General features: G+C 39.7%; 1 protein-coding gene across 1 annotated transcript in view; it reads right to left on the bottom strand.

Annotated features, from left to right (window-relative positions):
• Window positions 1–3,434: 3,434 nt before the first annotated feature.
• LOC140229058 (uncharacterized) overlaps window positions 3,435–14,377 on the bottom strand; it is a 40,664-nt gene continuing 29,721 nt past the window's right edge. The window contains exons 2-3 of the mRNA XM_072309318.1: window positions 9,066–9,333; window positions 3,435–5,321 (exon numbers count right to left, since the gene is read on the bottom strand). Coding sequence (XP_072165419.1) covers window positions 4,762–5,321; window positions 9,066–9,333 — 828 coding nt within the window. The 3' untranslated portion in view covers window positions 3,435–4,761. The remainder of the gene's footprint in view (window positions 5,322–9,065; window positions 9,334–14,377) is intronic.

Raw genomic sequence — 14,377 nt, 5'->3', positions numbered from 1 at the left:
GCTCAAACAGCCGCGTATAAATAATAACATACAAGGATAAAAGAAGCACGACCTATCAACCGAGGTAAAAACTCAACAAAACAATCAAAGACTTCTCTCAACAAGATTGGCTTTCAAGTACACACTAAAAACAACCAAGAAACTGAGCTATTACTTCACCATATCAACTCAATGCACGGTACAACTGAAGACCTGACTGCTGTCTTCACAAAACTTTTACTCAGAAACATGAAACTTAAAGATTTACAGAGTCAGATATAAATAAAATAAGCATAGAGTAGTCACTGACCAAAGGGTCTAAATCATGATAGAACCAAAATAAAGAGAGACAACTTACAATGAAATGAATGAACAACGTTATCAGAGTTTAATTTTCCCGGTATCAACAATACGTATTGCTAGTATCATGGTCATGATCTCTGCATTCAAGTAAAAGTTTGTCTTTGAATTAAAAGGATTTCAGCTCATGATTCCGTAACTCTTTCGTAAAAAATACACTATATACTTTGAATATCAAATCTATTCATATAGATACATAATCGTGTTTGACTTTTACGTTAATCGTCAGTTAGTGATTTATTGTTGTCATGATCATATGATGATATACGAAAAAAAAATCATATTTCTGCATGATTTGACTCGCGGTAGATATTAACATAGTAAGTATCATTATCATAATACAAGAGTTTGTCGAGTTTACATGATAAGATGTCACAACACAATTGCGCTTACGTTTCATGATTTAAAGCTATAACCATGCATTTTTTCCTCGCGACAAAGTCGCAGTGAACCAGTTGTCCCTTTCAATCAAGGCATATAACAAGGATGAACCATGGCATTACTATCTTTGTCATGTCCCCATAAATGTACATGTAACCATGACAACAATTTCAACAGGAGGATCGATCCCATATCGGGCAAAGAGCACACTGACAATAAATCACTGATCTACTTTCCTTTACTATTTTTTTCTCTATTCAAGATGAAGACTCGATTCTAATAAAATCGGAATACGAAACCCTGCCATTTCACTGGATACGCTTCTGCATGTGAGGAGACTTCTCCATCAGGAATAACAACTTAACATTTTAAAAGATAATCAAACCATATCGTAAGAAATCAAAAACTCATCATCGAACACGGAGAAATAATTGCTCATCATCGGTGTCGTTTGACATGCAAATATCTCTGGCGCCGTCCTAATGCCGGACCGGCGGCCGTCAAATTAGATATGGAAATGAAAGAATTACACAGGAGCAAGGAGAAAGGGAACGTTAATTCAAAGTCCGTACAACCCACGTAATTTCCAATCAAAATGGGGGTACGCGTCCAACAATAAAGAAGCAAAATGTCATAACCAAATGAACATTGAAAGGAATGCCAGTGCACGCGCGGCACGCTCCGACGAAATAAAGGGATCTGTTCCCTTATATAAACTTAAACAACGATGAAATTAGGAAGTACATGATTTCTGCTCTTATCAATGCTAATCGCGAAAACAAAACAAAAGAAAAGTGCACGGAAACGTCTGCGGTGCGGATTCGTAGAAACGATCGCGACTTCATGTACACAACAGCAATGTGATTACTTCGTGTAAAAATGTCATTTTGAATCTGTCTGCGGACAATGTGGGAGACCAACTCATCAGCAAGTACACTAATCTCCCCCGTCTCGTAAAAGCGCTTCTTCTAAGTCTTCCAATTTGATATAACGGCTGAGGTAATTTTCTTCCGCAGCGATGACTCAAATCATGCAAGTCATTATTTTCACCTCTACAACCAGACACAAAAGTGACAAAATTGACTGCAGTATCAATATAGACCCAGTTATCATGGGTATCAGTGACTTCGATTGCTTCTTTTTCTTCCAGCAAGAATTAAATTATCGTGTATTGCTGATAAAAATAGTCTACTACGGTCAAGTTAGACACAACTTCATAACGACATCGCTTTTTTATGGTAAATAAGAGAACGCATCACTGCTTGTTTGCTCATGAAGTCTACTCACAGCAGGATTTTATTTTATTCTTTCTAAATATTCTCTTCTAGTGATGTATCGATTTATTCATTTTTTTATCTTCGTTTTTGTTGCGTTTTCTACAGACTATAGGATGAAATAAAATTGAAAAGGGATGTCATTGAGCATCTCGACGCGAAAACTAGGTTGCCGTATTACATCACTAAACTTATATCTTTATCAATACGTCAAGTTGAATGCGCAGTTTTCAAAGAACTGTCGGTATCTCAGTGAAAACCTCGCTCTTTCGCAAATAAAAGAAAAAATAATTGTATCCAAAAAAAGGACAAGGACATTTTCATTCGTGATTGAACTGCAAAAACGCTTAATCGAGGAAATCAATCAAGCACCGACAGTGCTATCCAGCTGAATGGAACGTCGAGACATAAGCAATGCCTCTAAGAGGTAGAATATTATTGATGATTTTTTTTTTTCCGTCTCATCATCGCAATGCTCTAGGGGTCTTTTTGGCGTTTCACGGTTTTAAGTGTATTCCTGGGTACTAAATATCCGAAGGTTCTTCAACATTTTATCTCCTTCTCAATGAAATACTGAGCGTTCCGTCACGAAATCATTTGATGACTTTATTTTAGTTTCCAAGTTAGGACAAGAATGATTGTTATGACTCCCATTTTTTAACCAAAACAGAAAAATGTGACAGCAACTGCACTGGTTAAACCGTGTGGTAGTTTTGTTAATTCCAGTTAAAAATCTAAATAGTTTTTATGTATGTAGGATTTTTTGTTTTCGCATTTTTCTTTTCTGAGCGGAATTTGAAATCCGATCGTTTTATCCAGTTCAACTGTAAATAAATTGACCAGAAGTCGAATGCTCAAGTGTTCATTCGAAGACATTAATTACAAATCTGACTTTGTAATTATTCTTAGAACTGTCAGGATGATAGCTGAATATAAGTTAGCACATTATGTCAAAAGGATATCCGGGATCAAATCATAGTAACGCAGTAAAAGATGATGGTGGCAAATGGATTTATCTCATTTTTTCCCCTTCTTATTCAGTGGTGACGTGTAAGATCGGGCGTGGTCGGATTATGATACAGTAGCTGAGCTACCATCAGTGCAACGCACGAAAAATTAAGCGTGACTTGAGGCGTGGTCAAAGGAAATTGATCTAAATTGTTTAGAACGTTACAAAGCTATCGTGCAAGGGACCACATAACACTATGCATTGTTGCCAAGAACTTGGGACAATCCGCATCCGTTTCTGATTCCACGGGATGAACAGTAATCCCATAGGCACGAAAGGCTGGACAATACATTGGCATGGTATGTGACTGGGGCTAGGGCTCTACTGACCTGAACAAGCGTGATCTTGTATTGGTATTTCCGTTGGAACGCAGCTGAACTGTAATAGATTAGCGCTGTACCTTCCCAATCATATCCAAGCTGTTGGCACAAATGGCCTTGAGAAAAACTCCTAGGTAAAACAATCTATTTGACGAAAATGAAATGTAATTTAACATGATTCTGAATGTTACAAACTGTAGTATAGTGGTTTCCGCCTTTCTGAAACAATGGGTCCCCCTTTGAATACATTGAGAATACTACGCGAAGTATTGATTGTTCACGCAATCCGTTTTTCTCGTCTGAATGCATACATATACCTATCTTTCAAAGTGTTCGTGTAATAGTAGTGCCGCAGAATCGACATACGTAATTTACCCGTCTTATTTACAAACGAGAACAAGGAACTTTGAAGATAAGAATATATTGCTCAACAAAACATCTCAAATCAAAGATCGCATTACTCCCATGCCACGTGATTGGTCAAAACAAGATCACGTGATACGAAAGTTTCTGCGGAAAGAAAAGATTCAGAGCAAAGCGAAATTATCTCACACACAGTTTCCTCCACTCTATACACATTGTATGGTACACAGTTATATCGATGATAAATACTAATAATACATTTTATACACAATGAGTCGAATATCGTATGGAGTTATACAGGTCACCAAACTCGTCGTAGAGTGAAGCGTTAGTTGCTATGTAATATTATTTCATTTTAAATGGTTTACTTTGTCGAAGGTTCTGAAATATGACCTTCAACACTCATTTACGCTGTATATTTTGTCATGATTATGATGGCTTTACGTAGTGTAACTGATATAAAATTTACATGGAGAAACATTCACACATTGACGTCTCTACGAGGTTTTCAATGTTTTGGTGAGAAGAAGGCTAAAATTAGATTGTGCTTCCTTACTATACATCATCATAAGTTATAATAATACCTCCAAATGCACTTTTATGATAATGCCACAAGTCTCTTAAATTGTCTTCTTTTTCTTGAACTAAACATATTGCAAGATCAATTTGGAAGACCTGCATTTAATATTTTTCTGATCTAATTCTCTCTCTCTCTTTTCCTGTTGCTGTTCAATTTCAACAAAAGTTAGAATGAACGAGTTTCCAGATACCACGTTCTCGTTCCTTTGATAAGCGGCACATTTGAATGAAATATCACGGGGGCGCGGCGACGCTGTCGCCCGGAGAGATTGCCAGAGCGGCGTTGTCCCAAAGAGTTGGTATTAGGCAGCACAACACTGAAATGGTTTTCCTTTCCAATTAGTGATGTCTGACTCTTCCGACTCTCCGACAAAGGACTGGCGCCCGTTCTCTATCATCCCACGATTGTATTCTTCATTATGGTCCGGTTATATTTCTCATCATCTCGTGCGCGTTTGTCTCGTAATGTTCAGCCTTTCTATTGATTGCGGGGCGATCATAATACAGTTAACTGGCTGGCATAGAAATCGGCTTGTTGCGTACGCGAAATCTCCGTAGTGTCCCTATACGCCGTTCCTTTCAATTTGGTGGAAGGTCTGCCTAAGGGTCCTTGCCACCTGTCTCCCCGAATGACGAGTTCGTGGATCTTCTCTCCAGATTCTGCCGAGAGATACTCGAGAAAGTCCCCGTTCTTGCTCGGAATCGGCCGGGTCTTTTCGGCGTTGACGACTAATATTCTCTCGCGGGGTCCCGACCCGTCCACGACCCTCGCGTCGGTCACGTCCTCGACGTCTGCAGCCCCCTTGCTGGTGGCGCCCTTGCGTTTCTTGACAGCCTGGCAGACGTGAAGGCGTCTCTCCGTCGAAGGGCTTCGTTTGCAGGCGAGGCCTTTCTGGCATTCACAGCGCTGGAACATGTCGGTGAGCCTGTCGCGCTTCTTGGTGCACACGTCTCCCTCCTCCAACATCGGCTTACAAATCCTGGACCAGAGATGCTGGGCACAGCACAGCCCGGTGTCGCACTCCTCAGAAGAGCCACACGACTCTCCACGATGTCCTGTATCCGGGTGGAGAACAGAGATGGAAAAAAAATCTGGTTAATATAGTCTAAAGTGTCAATACAAGTCCTTGACTTTGTTATATCTGACAGTAAGTTTGATGATATTAAAGAACGGTAAAAAGCCATTAAAATCGAATGTTTGGCTCGAACATGTATACAGTTGCCTAAATACTGAATGAATAGTGATTGCTTTTGGGGGTAAAACAAAGAACGTTTATTATTGGTGAGTTTTCTTAGAAAGAAGTTGACATATAAGTGATTTATTGGTATTGGAACAGCCACAGTATTCTCGGCGTGTGTTACGTTTCGTTAATCTCTTTTTATTGAAAATGACAAACTTATCACGATTTTGCATTTATTTCATGAATTATCCGTCAAAATGCATAAAACTATATATGTACATGTTGCTAGAGATGTCAGCAATACAGTGGGATTCATTGTAAGTTATAGTGTGCATGGTTACCATGGTAACCGGGTGCCTACAGGTGATTGGTAACCCCCAAAATGGCTCCTACTGCCGCAAACTTTGATTTTAATTTTTTTTATAGATGCAATAAAAACATCTTTATTGATTATCGTAAAAAAAAAGATTTCTCCTGTTGCCATGGCAACCAGTATTATCCAATCAGGATTCAGCTGTCAATAACTTAAAACTAAAAGCCCATAATTTCAAAAGGCTCAATAAGCATGTCCTTCCTTCTGCATAAGTGTACCACACATGTGAAGAACATATTGAAGCATTCTCAAGTTACAGCAAAATTTGTAAACAAAGGCATAATAAACGGCCATTGAAAGAAATATATCATTTTCGAATAGTCAAATGCATGAAAAAGTTGCATCCATCGTACTTTCAACTCAAATTTGACTTCAAAGTATAGGCAAATGTAGTTTTTAATAATGTATGGACACAAATTTCCCTTAAAAATATAGGTGAATACAGAGAGCAAAGCCAATTATATTCTAATGTTATTTCTTTTGAGTATTTACAGAGCGATGGTTATTCGAAACGATCCTGGAAAAGAGCAGAGGAAAGCAATTATTGATTGTTCATGTTCTTAAAGGAAGTTTATTCAAGAATGCAGATAAATTCCTGTCTAAAGAAGTAATATCCACGTGCGCTGTATTATCCATCAAAGAATTCAGCGTACTTTTGTGTTCGTTAGCTATTGTAAAAAAAAATAATAGAATAAAATGAAAAATCATGATATGTAAATTTGTATCAAAACGTGCAGTAATGAATTAATGCTACGGAGAAAATGAGGGAAAAATCTTGGGCGTCCTTTCCCTTTTATCCGCGCTAATTTCACAGTGTTGAGGTAGGTACTTTAAGATTCGATCTAATGGGCGATGTGCACGAAAGGCAAAAAAAAAAAATAAACCTGTCTAAATTCCAGATATTTTTGGGGGGTTACCAATCACCTGTAGGCATCCGGTTACCATGGTAACCATGCACAATATTATACCTTACAATGTATCCCATTGTATTACTGACATCTCTAGCAACATGCACATATATAGTTTTATGGCGTTTTGATGAATTCTTCATGAAATAAATGCAAAAACTGTGATAATTTTGTCATTTTCAGTGCCCCAATAGCGACAAGCGTCACCGATCTTAGTCTTAACTCCTAGCCGTTTTTGTTTCGTCTTTATTTCTCTGAGTTGCAGCTTGTATGTTGTGCAGAAGCCCGCTATATTGCGCTAAGCCGAGTGAGGGCGCGTATCCAGTGATTGCGACAAAAAACGGTTCGGGCGTCGCAATCACTGGGGATGCGCTCTCACTCGGCTTGCTTCAACTCGGAGAAATAAAGACGAAATAAAAACGTCTAGAAACTACACTACACCGACCCCAGCTTGGCATGAAAAGTTAGTTTACAGGCAAAAACCCTTGTTTGTCGTAGAAAAAGTCTATGTGCGCTAAGACTACTACACGCACCACTGGCACTGGCGCCTGTAGCAGCGCTAGTGGTGCGTGTAGTAGTCTTAGCGCGCGCAGACTCTTTCTCGAAGAATAAGGTCTTGTCGCAACTAAAGTGGCCTGTAAAATTTCATTGATACCACAATTTGGAATCACATATTACCTAGGGGTGTTCCAGAGGGTCCAACTGACCACCCCATGCAGTCAAACCTTTTCTGCGGGGTGGGTTGAACGAAGTCATTTTTTCTGGGTCCCTGCGCCTTGACTATTGATGAATTAATCTTAGCATGCTTTTTTTCAGTCCGTGTTTGATATGATTAACGCTTAAAGTATTTTGAGTGCATTGCTTCATGAAACTCAATTATTAATCTTTTTATCACATATTGTGTCATTGTGTCACTAACAAATTTGGGCATTTGTATTTGTGCTCGACACTAGTGTGCCGTTAAATTGTATTTGCCCCTTTGATGTTCTTCATTTCAGTAATATGAAATGAGATGAGATGAAACGAAATGAAACTAGAAATGTCGCTACAGCGACTGGTTATACCCCCGCCAAACAACATTTCATAAGCTTTGGTCAAAACAACATTTCATAAGCTTTGGTCAAAAAACTGAGGAAGTAGTTAAATCCGCAAGATCTTTCCTTGATCTTCTGCCATTAATATGCCGTTACCATGGCAACGTACTTTCGGGTACTGTCGAAAAATGCGTCTTGCACATCTACAACCAAAGGCACACATCTGTACCAAGTTTCATGGAAATTGGGCAAAAACTGAGGAAGTAGTTTGCAACACAAAATTTTCCATCATTTTGGCTCATAATATGTGGGCTGTTACCATGGCAACATACTTTTTGTCACTGTCAAGAAATGTGTCATGCTGACCTATATCCTAAGACAAACATTCAATATGAATTCCATGAGAATTGGAAGAACACTGATGAAGCAGTTTTGCCATGAAGCATTTTGCCCTATATTTTACCAATAACATGCCGTTACCATGGCAACGCACTTTTTGCCACTGCGGAAATATGTGTCTTGCACATTAACATATTCAGATGAACATCTGTACCTAATTTCATAAAAATTGATCAAAAACTGTGGGAGGAGTTCGCGATGCAAGATTTGTACCCATTTTTGTCCATAATATGCCGTTACCATGGCAACGTACTTTTGGGTACTGTCAAAAAATACGTCTTGCACATCTACAACCCAAGGCACACATCTGTGCCAAGTTTTATGGGAATCGGTTGAAAACTGAGGAAGTAGTTCGCGACGCAAGATTTGCAACGGACCAACCGCCCGACCGACCGCCCGACCGCCCGACCGCCCGACCGTCCGCTGATTCCTATATACCCCCTTCAAACTTCGTTTGGCGGGGGTATAATAAAGTATGAGAGGAAACAAGCTGACGGCAACGCATATCTTTGACCACAAGCATTAAAGGGATGGTAAAGCTTAAAGTTTTTAACTTTTTTTGATGAGATAATGAGAAACCGCCTATGAAATATGAAAGAGCATGTACATTGTAATTCAAAGAGCAATTCAATGTTAAATTGGTTGTGAAATGGCAGAGATATCCAAAACAAAGTGATCCTATTAAACGGTTGGACCCATCTTTCGTAAGGATCGCTTTGTTTTACTTTGTTTGTGGATACCTCAGCCATTTCAAAACCGATTTTCATCAAAAAAAACTTTAAACTCCTGTTAGAATGGTATGATCTGTAACATTTCAAAGGTCGTTTCTACGTAAGCTCGATCCTCATCTCCATCAATTATAGTATACCATCCCTTCAACGTTCGAACAGCACTATTATACTCACGTTTTCTGAAATTGTCCTTGGTGTTTTGACTGATGCTCTCCTCATCCTCATTCACGGACTCAAAGTTCTGCACTGCTCTGTTGTACTCTTCGTCAAACCGAAACTGATGAGGGATGCATCGGCCGTCCTCACAAGTGTTGCCACGGCAACACATCTGGTCTCTGTGACAACGACGGTGCGACTTTCTGCACTGAAGACATGACTTGTGTCCCTCGCCGCCATGGCAGTAAAACTTGTTGGGACACTCGTTGTCTGTTTCGCACAAGACCTAGGAGCAAGTAAAGAAAAAAAAAATATGACAATAATTATTTTTTTTCTCTTAGCTAGAAAACAGTTCGTCTTTTCTCAACGTTCCTGTACTCCGATACGTTTGCTCATATTACATTTCACGTCTGCGATAAAAATATCACTTCTAGTATGATCTATCGGTGTGTAATACGATAGATTGACAAAGATGTAACGTGTACTAAGATGCGTTGACCGATTGCTCACTCGTAATTGATATCTGTAGTTCATTCCCCTCCCCTCCCCACCCCTCCAAGTTATAATAATTTTTAGACGACGGGTTAAGTATCCGGAAGCCATAATTTCTCTTGCTGTCATATTTTACTACAATCTTGAACTTAAATCAAAAGACAAAAAGGAGGCGAAATGTGTGTTTGGATCGTCTCTTGTCTATAAAACAAGCACATAAAATGCTCGATTTATAGGCCGTATCCTGAATTGCGAAGGAAGACCGTAAATCTACGCGCATCCCATAAGAGCAGACTAAGAAGAGTTGTATTCCGGGGCGCATCGACACCGTAACCCGGTGATGGGAAGGAAGACTTGAATGCGAAGACATTTGTGCTTAAATCACAATGGTTTTTTGCTAAGAATTGGCAAGGCGCCGAGCAACATTTTAACTTTGATTTCTATGCAATTAAAAAAAAAAAGAAGAAAATATTTCATTTCACTCTCAGCAACTGTTCTTCCTCCATTCATTAAAACAGTTTTCAGCTAGAAACGACTAAAATAACTTTCCGGTTAACTGCTTTAGCTATTTCCGCTGTAAACAGTTCAGTCTACTCCGATGTGTTTCCAGAAAGACTTTGGTCTCCCTTTCATTTCACGAAGCAAGGTATGAATCATCGTATAGAAGGGATGGAACTGGCAATAATTCAACTTAGCATCGTCTGATGAGAAGCATGTTTATTTGATTAAGAAATTCTGATCACTTTCACTGCGTATATATGAAATGACGATAAAAAGTGATATCTCATTGGAATATGCTTTTCTTTATATCAGTGGAAGTCAGGAGCCGCATTCTCATCCATAAAGATGGCAAAGACACACACACACACACACACACACAAAAAAAACAAAATCGCTTGACACGATCAGTGACTTCCTCCTTTTCAGTGGGCGAGACCAAAATTTGTGTTCCGTCAAAGTTCATTCATAAACAACTAACGATATGTTTGGATGTCTTGTTTACATCTGTGATAGGTCGGAAGTAAACAAACCACACACACGGATCAGACTACCGACTGTGTGGCGGGAATCGGCGAAGAAGGATCGACTTTCAAACATAATAGTAGAGGATATAACCCGCCATTAAAGGAGCAGACGGTAAGAATACGATTGCCATCATGACTAGACACTATCAGACTACCACGATACTCAAAAGCACACAAACACGAACCAGGGTCAAGATCGCGATGTGTTTATATCAATGTAAGCCAAATATGCAGAAGGTATAATAACCTTAATCCTCCACACAAATAGTAGGGTCAGCGTCAATTCAATCGCTTGCTTAATGTACGGATTCAATAGGAAGGTGCTAAATCAGACGCATGCAGTGGTGACGACTTCTGCATGACATAAAAATGACTTCAGAACACGGCCGATGTTGGCGTGATATGCTTTCGTTGTGTTGTATACACACGCTTCTCCTGTTCTCTCGCGGAGATACATAGATATGATCCAAGGTTTGGTTTTAAATCGTTTCATCTTTTCAAGAGGTGACATGACAAATGATGCTCATCATCATCACCATAATCATCATAAATATACATCAATCTTTGGAAGAAATATGGCGAGGACGACGCTACTGTTTGGAAAGATTGATCACGGCAATATTTCTCAGGACGAAATCAATCTTTAAGCAACGACAAGAAAACGGCGCTTCGTCAAAAAGCCCCACGTGACCGGGTTAATGGTAGGAACCAAGGTGAAAGATAATGACTGTCAATTGAGCACCCCGAGGTCAAAGGGATGAGGAGATTGGTGGTGATAATTGGGGGAGAAGGGCGTCAAGGGTGGTTGAAATTGGAGCACGAGAATGAGGAGGGGAAAGTGATGCGAGAGGTCAATTCGGGACAACTTTTACTCTTTTGGCGGCGCGCTTCACTCGCGTAAGGTCCGTGAACCCTGTTTGATGTGAGCCGACTTAGATCGCATCTTGTGTTTATGGGGGTTTGGGTACACGGTGGGCGGAACCACGCACCCCACTTTATTTTTATCCAGAGAGAAAAAATGCAAGGGGAAGTTGAACAACGTGACGGTATTATAAGAAAGTCGTAATGTACATGAACCTCACTGAAAGGAAACGTTAAAAATGATTTGCAGGCTCTGTTAAAGGAAAGGGAGAGGAAAGACTGATTACATCGTAGAGAATACACAGCTATATTAAAGAGGGCAAGAAAAATGTACCTTAAAGTCGACTGACACAAAGTAAGAAAAAAAAAACTTTGAAAACTCAGAAGACGAAAACATAATTGGTACAGGGCGTTTGTCACTCACTATCGTGACGGCACCGTTCGATTATAAAGGGTTACAGTTCGTTATTCCGAAGGTTCGTTATTCCGAAGGCTCTTTAGTCCGAAGATTCGTTATTCCAAAGGTTCGTTGTTCCGAATTTCATTTTCGGATTAAGGAATCTTCGGAACAGCGAACCTTCGGAATAGCGAACCTTCGGAATAACGAACAGCACCCGAAATTCTTTACCTGAATTTATCTCCCCTCACTGCGTTTTCTTTTTCGTTGAAACATCCCTGAACGCGAAATTTTCATATTGCGAAAAAAGAAAAAGCAAGAAAGAAAGAAAGAAAGAAAGAAGTCAGGTAGTAAGTCCCTCCCTCTGTTTCCATGGTAATGGCGAAGGCGGTTTTGCATGGCTGCAAACACGATTCAGCTCCACCAATGTAATGTAAACAGGAAGAGAATGTGTATATTTTGCCCCTTGGTATTTGCAATGACAACAAACGATTTTTAGGAAGTGCAATGAGAGAACACACCTCAATATTGTTAACTACATGTTTGATTCCATTTTGGGAAAAGCCATGATGATCATCATCCCATTAACACACTTCATATGAAATGATTATCATCACATTCATCTTAGACTAATTTTCAAGATCTTGGCAGATTCTTTACAAGCACTATCAATTTCTTGGCGGTCCCATGCATCATACATTTACACTGATATCGAAACGAATCGAGCTACAACTGCCCTCTGAATGCCATCTTTCGTTGAATATGCTTCATTTAATTGTCATAAGCTATATATGGACAATAATTTGATGTGAGTTTGACATTTTGCACTTTGAATGTATTTCAGCAAACACATTCCATTTGCAATTCCTTTAATTGTAGTGTCTTTGAGTGTAATCAAGGCCCACGGTTTGTTTTGATTTGATTTTATATTTGTTTTGACAACATTCTTAATAAATGGGAAAAATGATACGTGACGAAAATGGCAGCCACGTTACCAAATTTGCGTCATTACGAAAGACACCTGTCGTTCGTCCTACTCCATCATCATTAAAAAAAAAAGTCACATCATTCTTCGTCACTACTAGTCCACACCGATAACTCGGAGGAACCTTGTATGAATGCCCCCGACACTGCAATGAATGCATGCCGCTGTACCAACACTCCCGCAGTTCTCGGGTCACGGGTCATACTCTCTATCGACCCCACCCCATCCCGACAATATTACATATTCAGTATTTTAAGGGGAGTTGGGATAAATAATGATAAGGATATAAGGGATGTCGTAGGAATAACACAAACCGAGAAACCAAATCCTCCTCAAGAAGAGGACAAGCTTTCCCTTGTCCTCACTTACCGGTTTACCATCAACTTTATGATGCGGATCTCTATTTACATTCGGATCTACGTAAGCCTTTTCGGTAAATCTCGTCTAAACTATCTGTGTTCATTGTCATTGTTTTGCTGAAAGAGATTGCAAATACGGCTTATTTGATCTGTTTCCTCGTAGTTATTCTTTGGCCGAGGGATATATCGCACTTTCCATAATCGTCGGCGAATTCTCACCGGAGCCGAGATGAGCGGAAGAGTGCTTCTGGAAGCAGGGAGGGGTCAGATTCCTCCTGATTCCACCCGCCCCCACCTCCTTTCTGCAGATGGAGTTTTCGGTCGATGTCCATTACCTCTGTTGTATCAAATCTGTCGCCCTTTTGTTGGACAATTTTCTCTACCTTTGGGGGAATCAGCACACTTTGAAGTCATTATTATCAAAGATCGAAAGTAGTTAGAAAACAAGCGACATGGCTGTCTTGGGAATCGGCTTGTGGGTGTTGTACACAGAATCACGTCTCTTTTTCTGAATGAAGTCATTATTATCATTATTATTGCCACCACAATACCCCCGTAATGGGCTTCCGAGCACAAATCTGTCTTGGGAATGGGATGGAGGTGGAGTACATGTGTCTTGGCTTCGCATGCGGTCGGGATTTCAACCGCACTTATGCAAGGAAACAGTGTGGGTTCTTTCGACGTTCTTTAGCTTATTTAAAGTTATACCCCTGCTTCTTCATGACAACACAAGAGTAAGACAGGATATTATCTCATGTACAACAATAACTGACTTATTATTTGTACTGTCAAGAATAGGGAAAGAATTTACGCATGCTTGCATTTCCAATAAACAAGTTGTTTATACTGAAAAGGGAATGCCAGATAATTTGCAGCATTTTAGCCTCATAAATTACAAAGATTAAAAAGGGATTAAGTATTACAGGGTAAGCTGCAGGGACGGTGGTGAACACAGCGACTAAATAAAAGGCGCATCTTTGCAGCATACCTTGCAAAAACTTTAAGTGTTGGATTGGTGTTTTTTTAATCGTTTGCCATAAAGTAGTCATTTAGATGAACAATATTGCTGCATTTTGACTACAGACAATCTTACTTTTTGTACTGTGCAAAATTTGAAAACCACGACAAGTTGAAGCAAGATTTCGGGATTCAGCTCAACCGCCAAGATTTAAGCTCCCAAGCACTGTAATCTGCAGACAACACACAACTTG

This window comes from Diadema setosum, chromosome 5, assembly GCF_964275005.1.
Source record: "Diadema setosum chromosome 5, eeDiaSeto1, whole genome shotgun sequence".
Lineage (NCBI taxonomy): Eukaryota > Metazoa > Echinodermata > Echinoidea > Diadematoida > Diadematidae > Diadema > Diadema setosum.
Note: the sequence above shows the minus strand (reverse complement) of the source record. Positions and strands in the feature narration are given on the sequence as shown.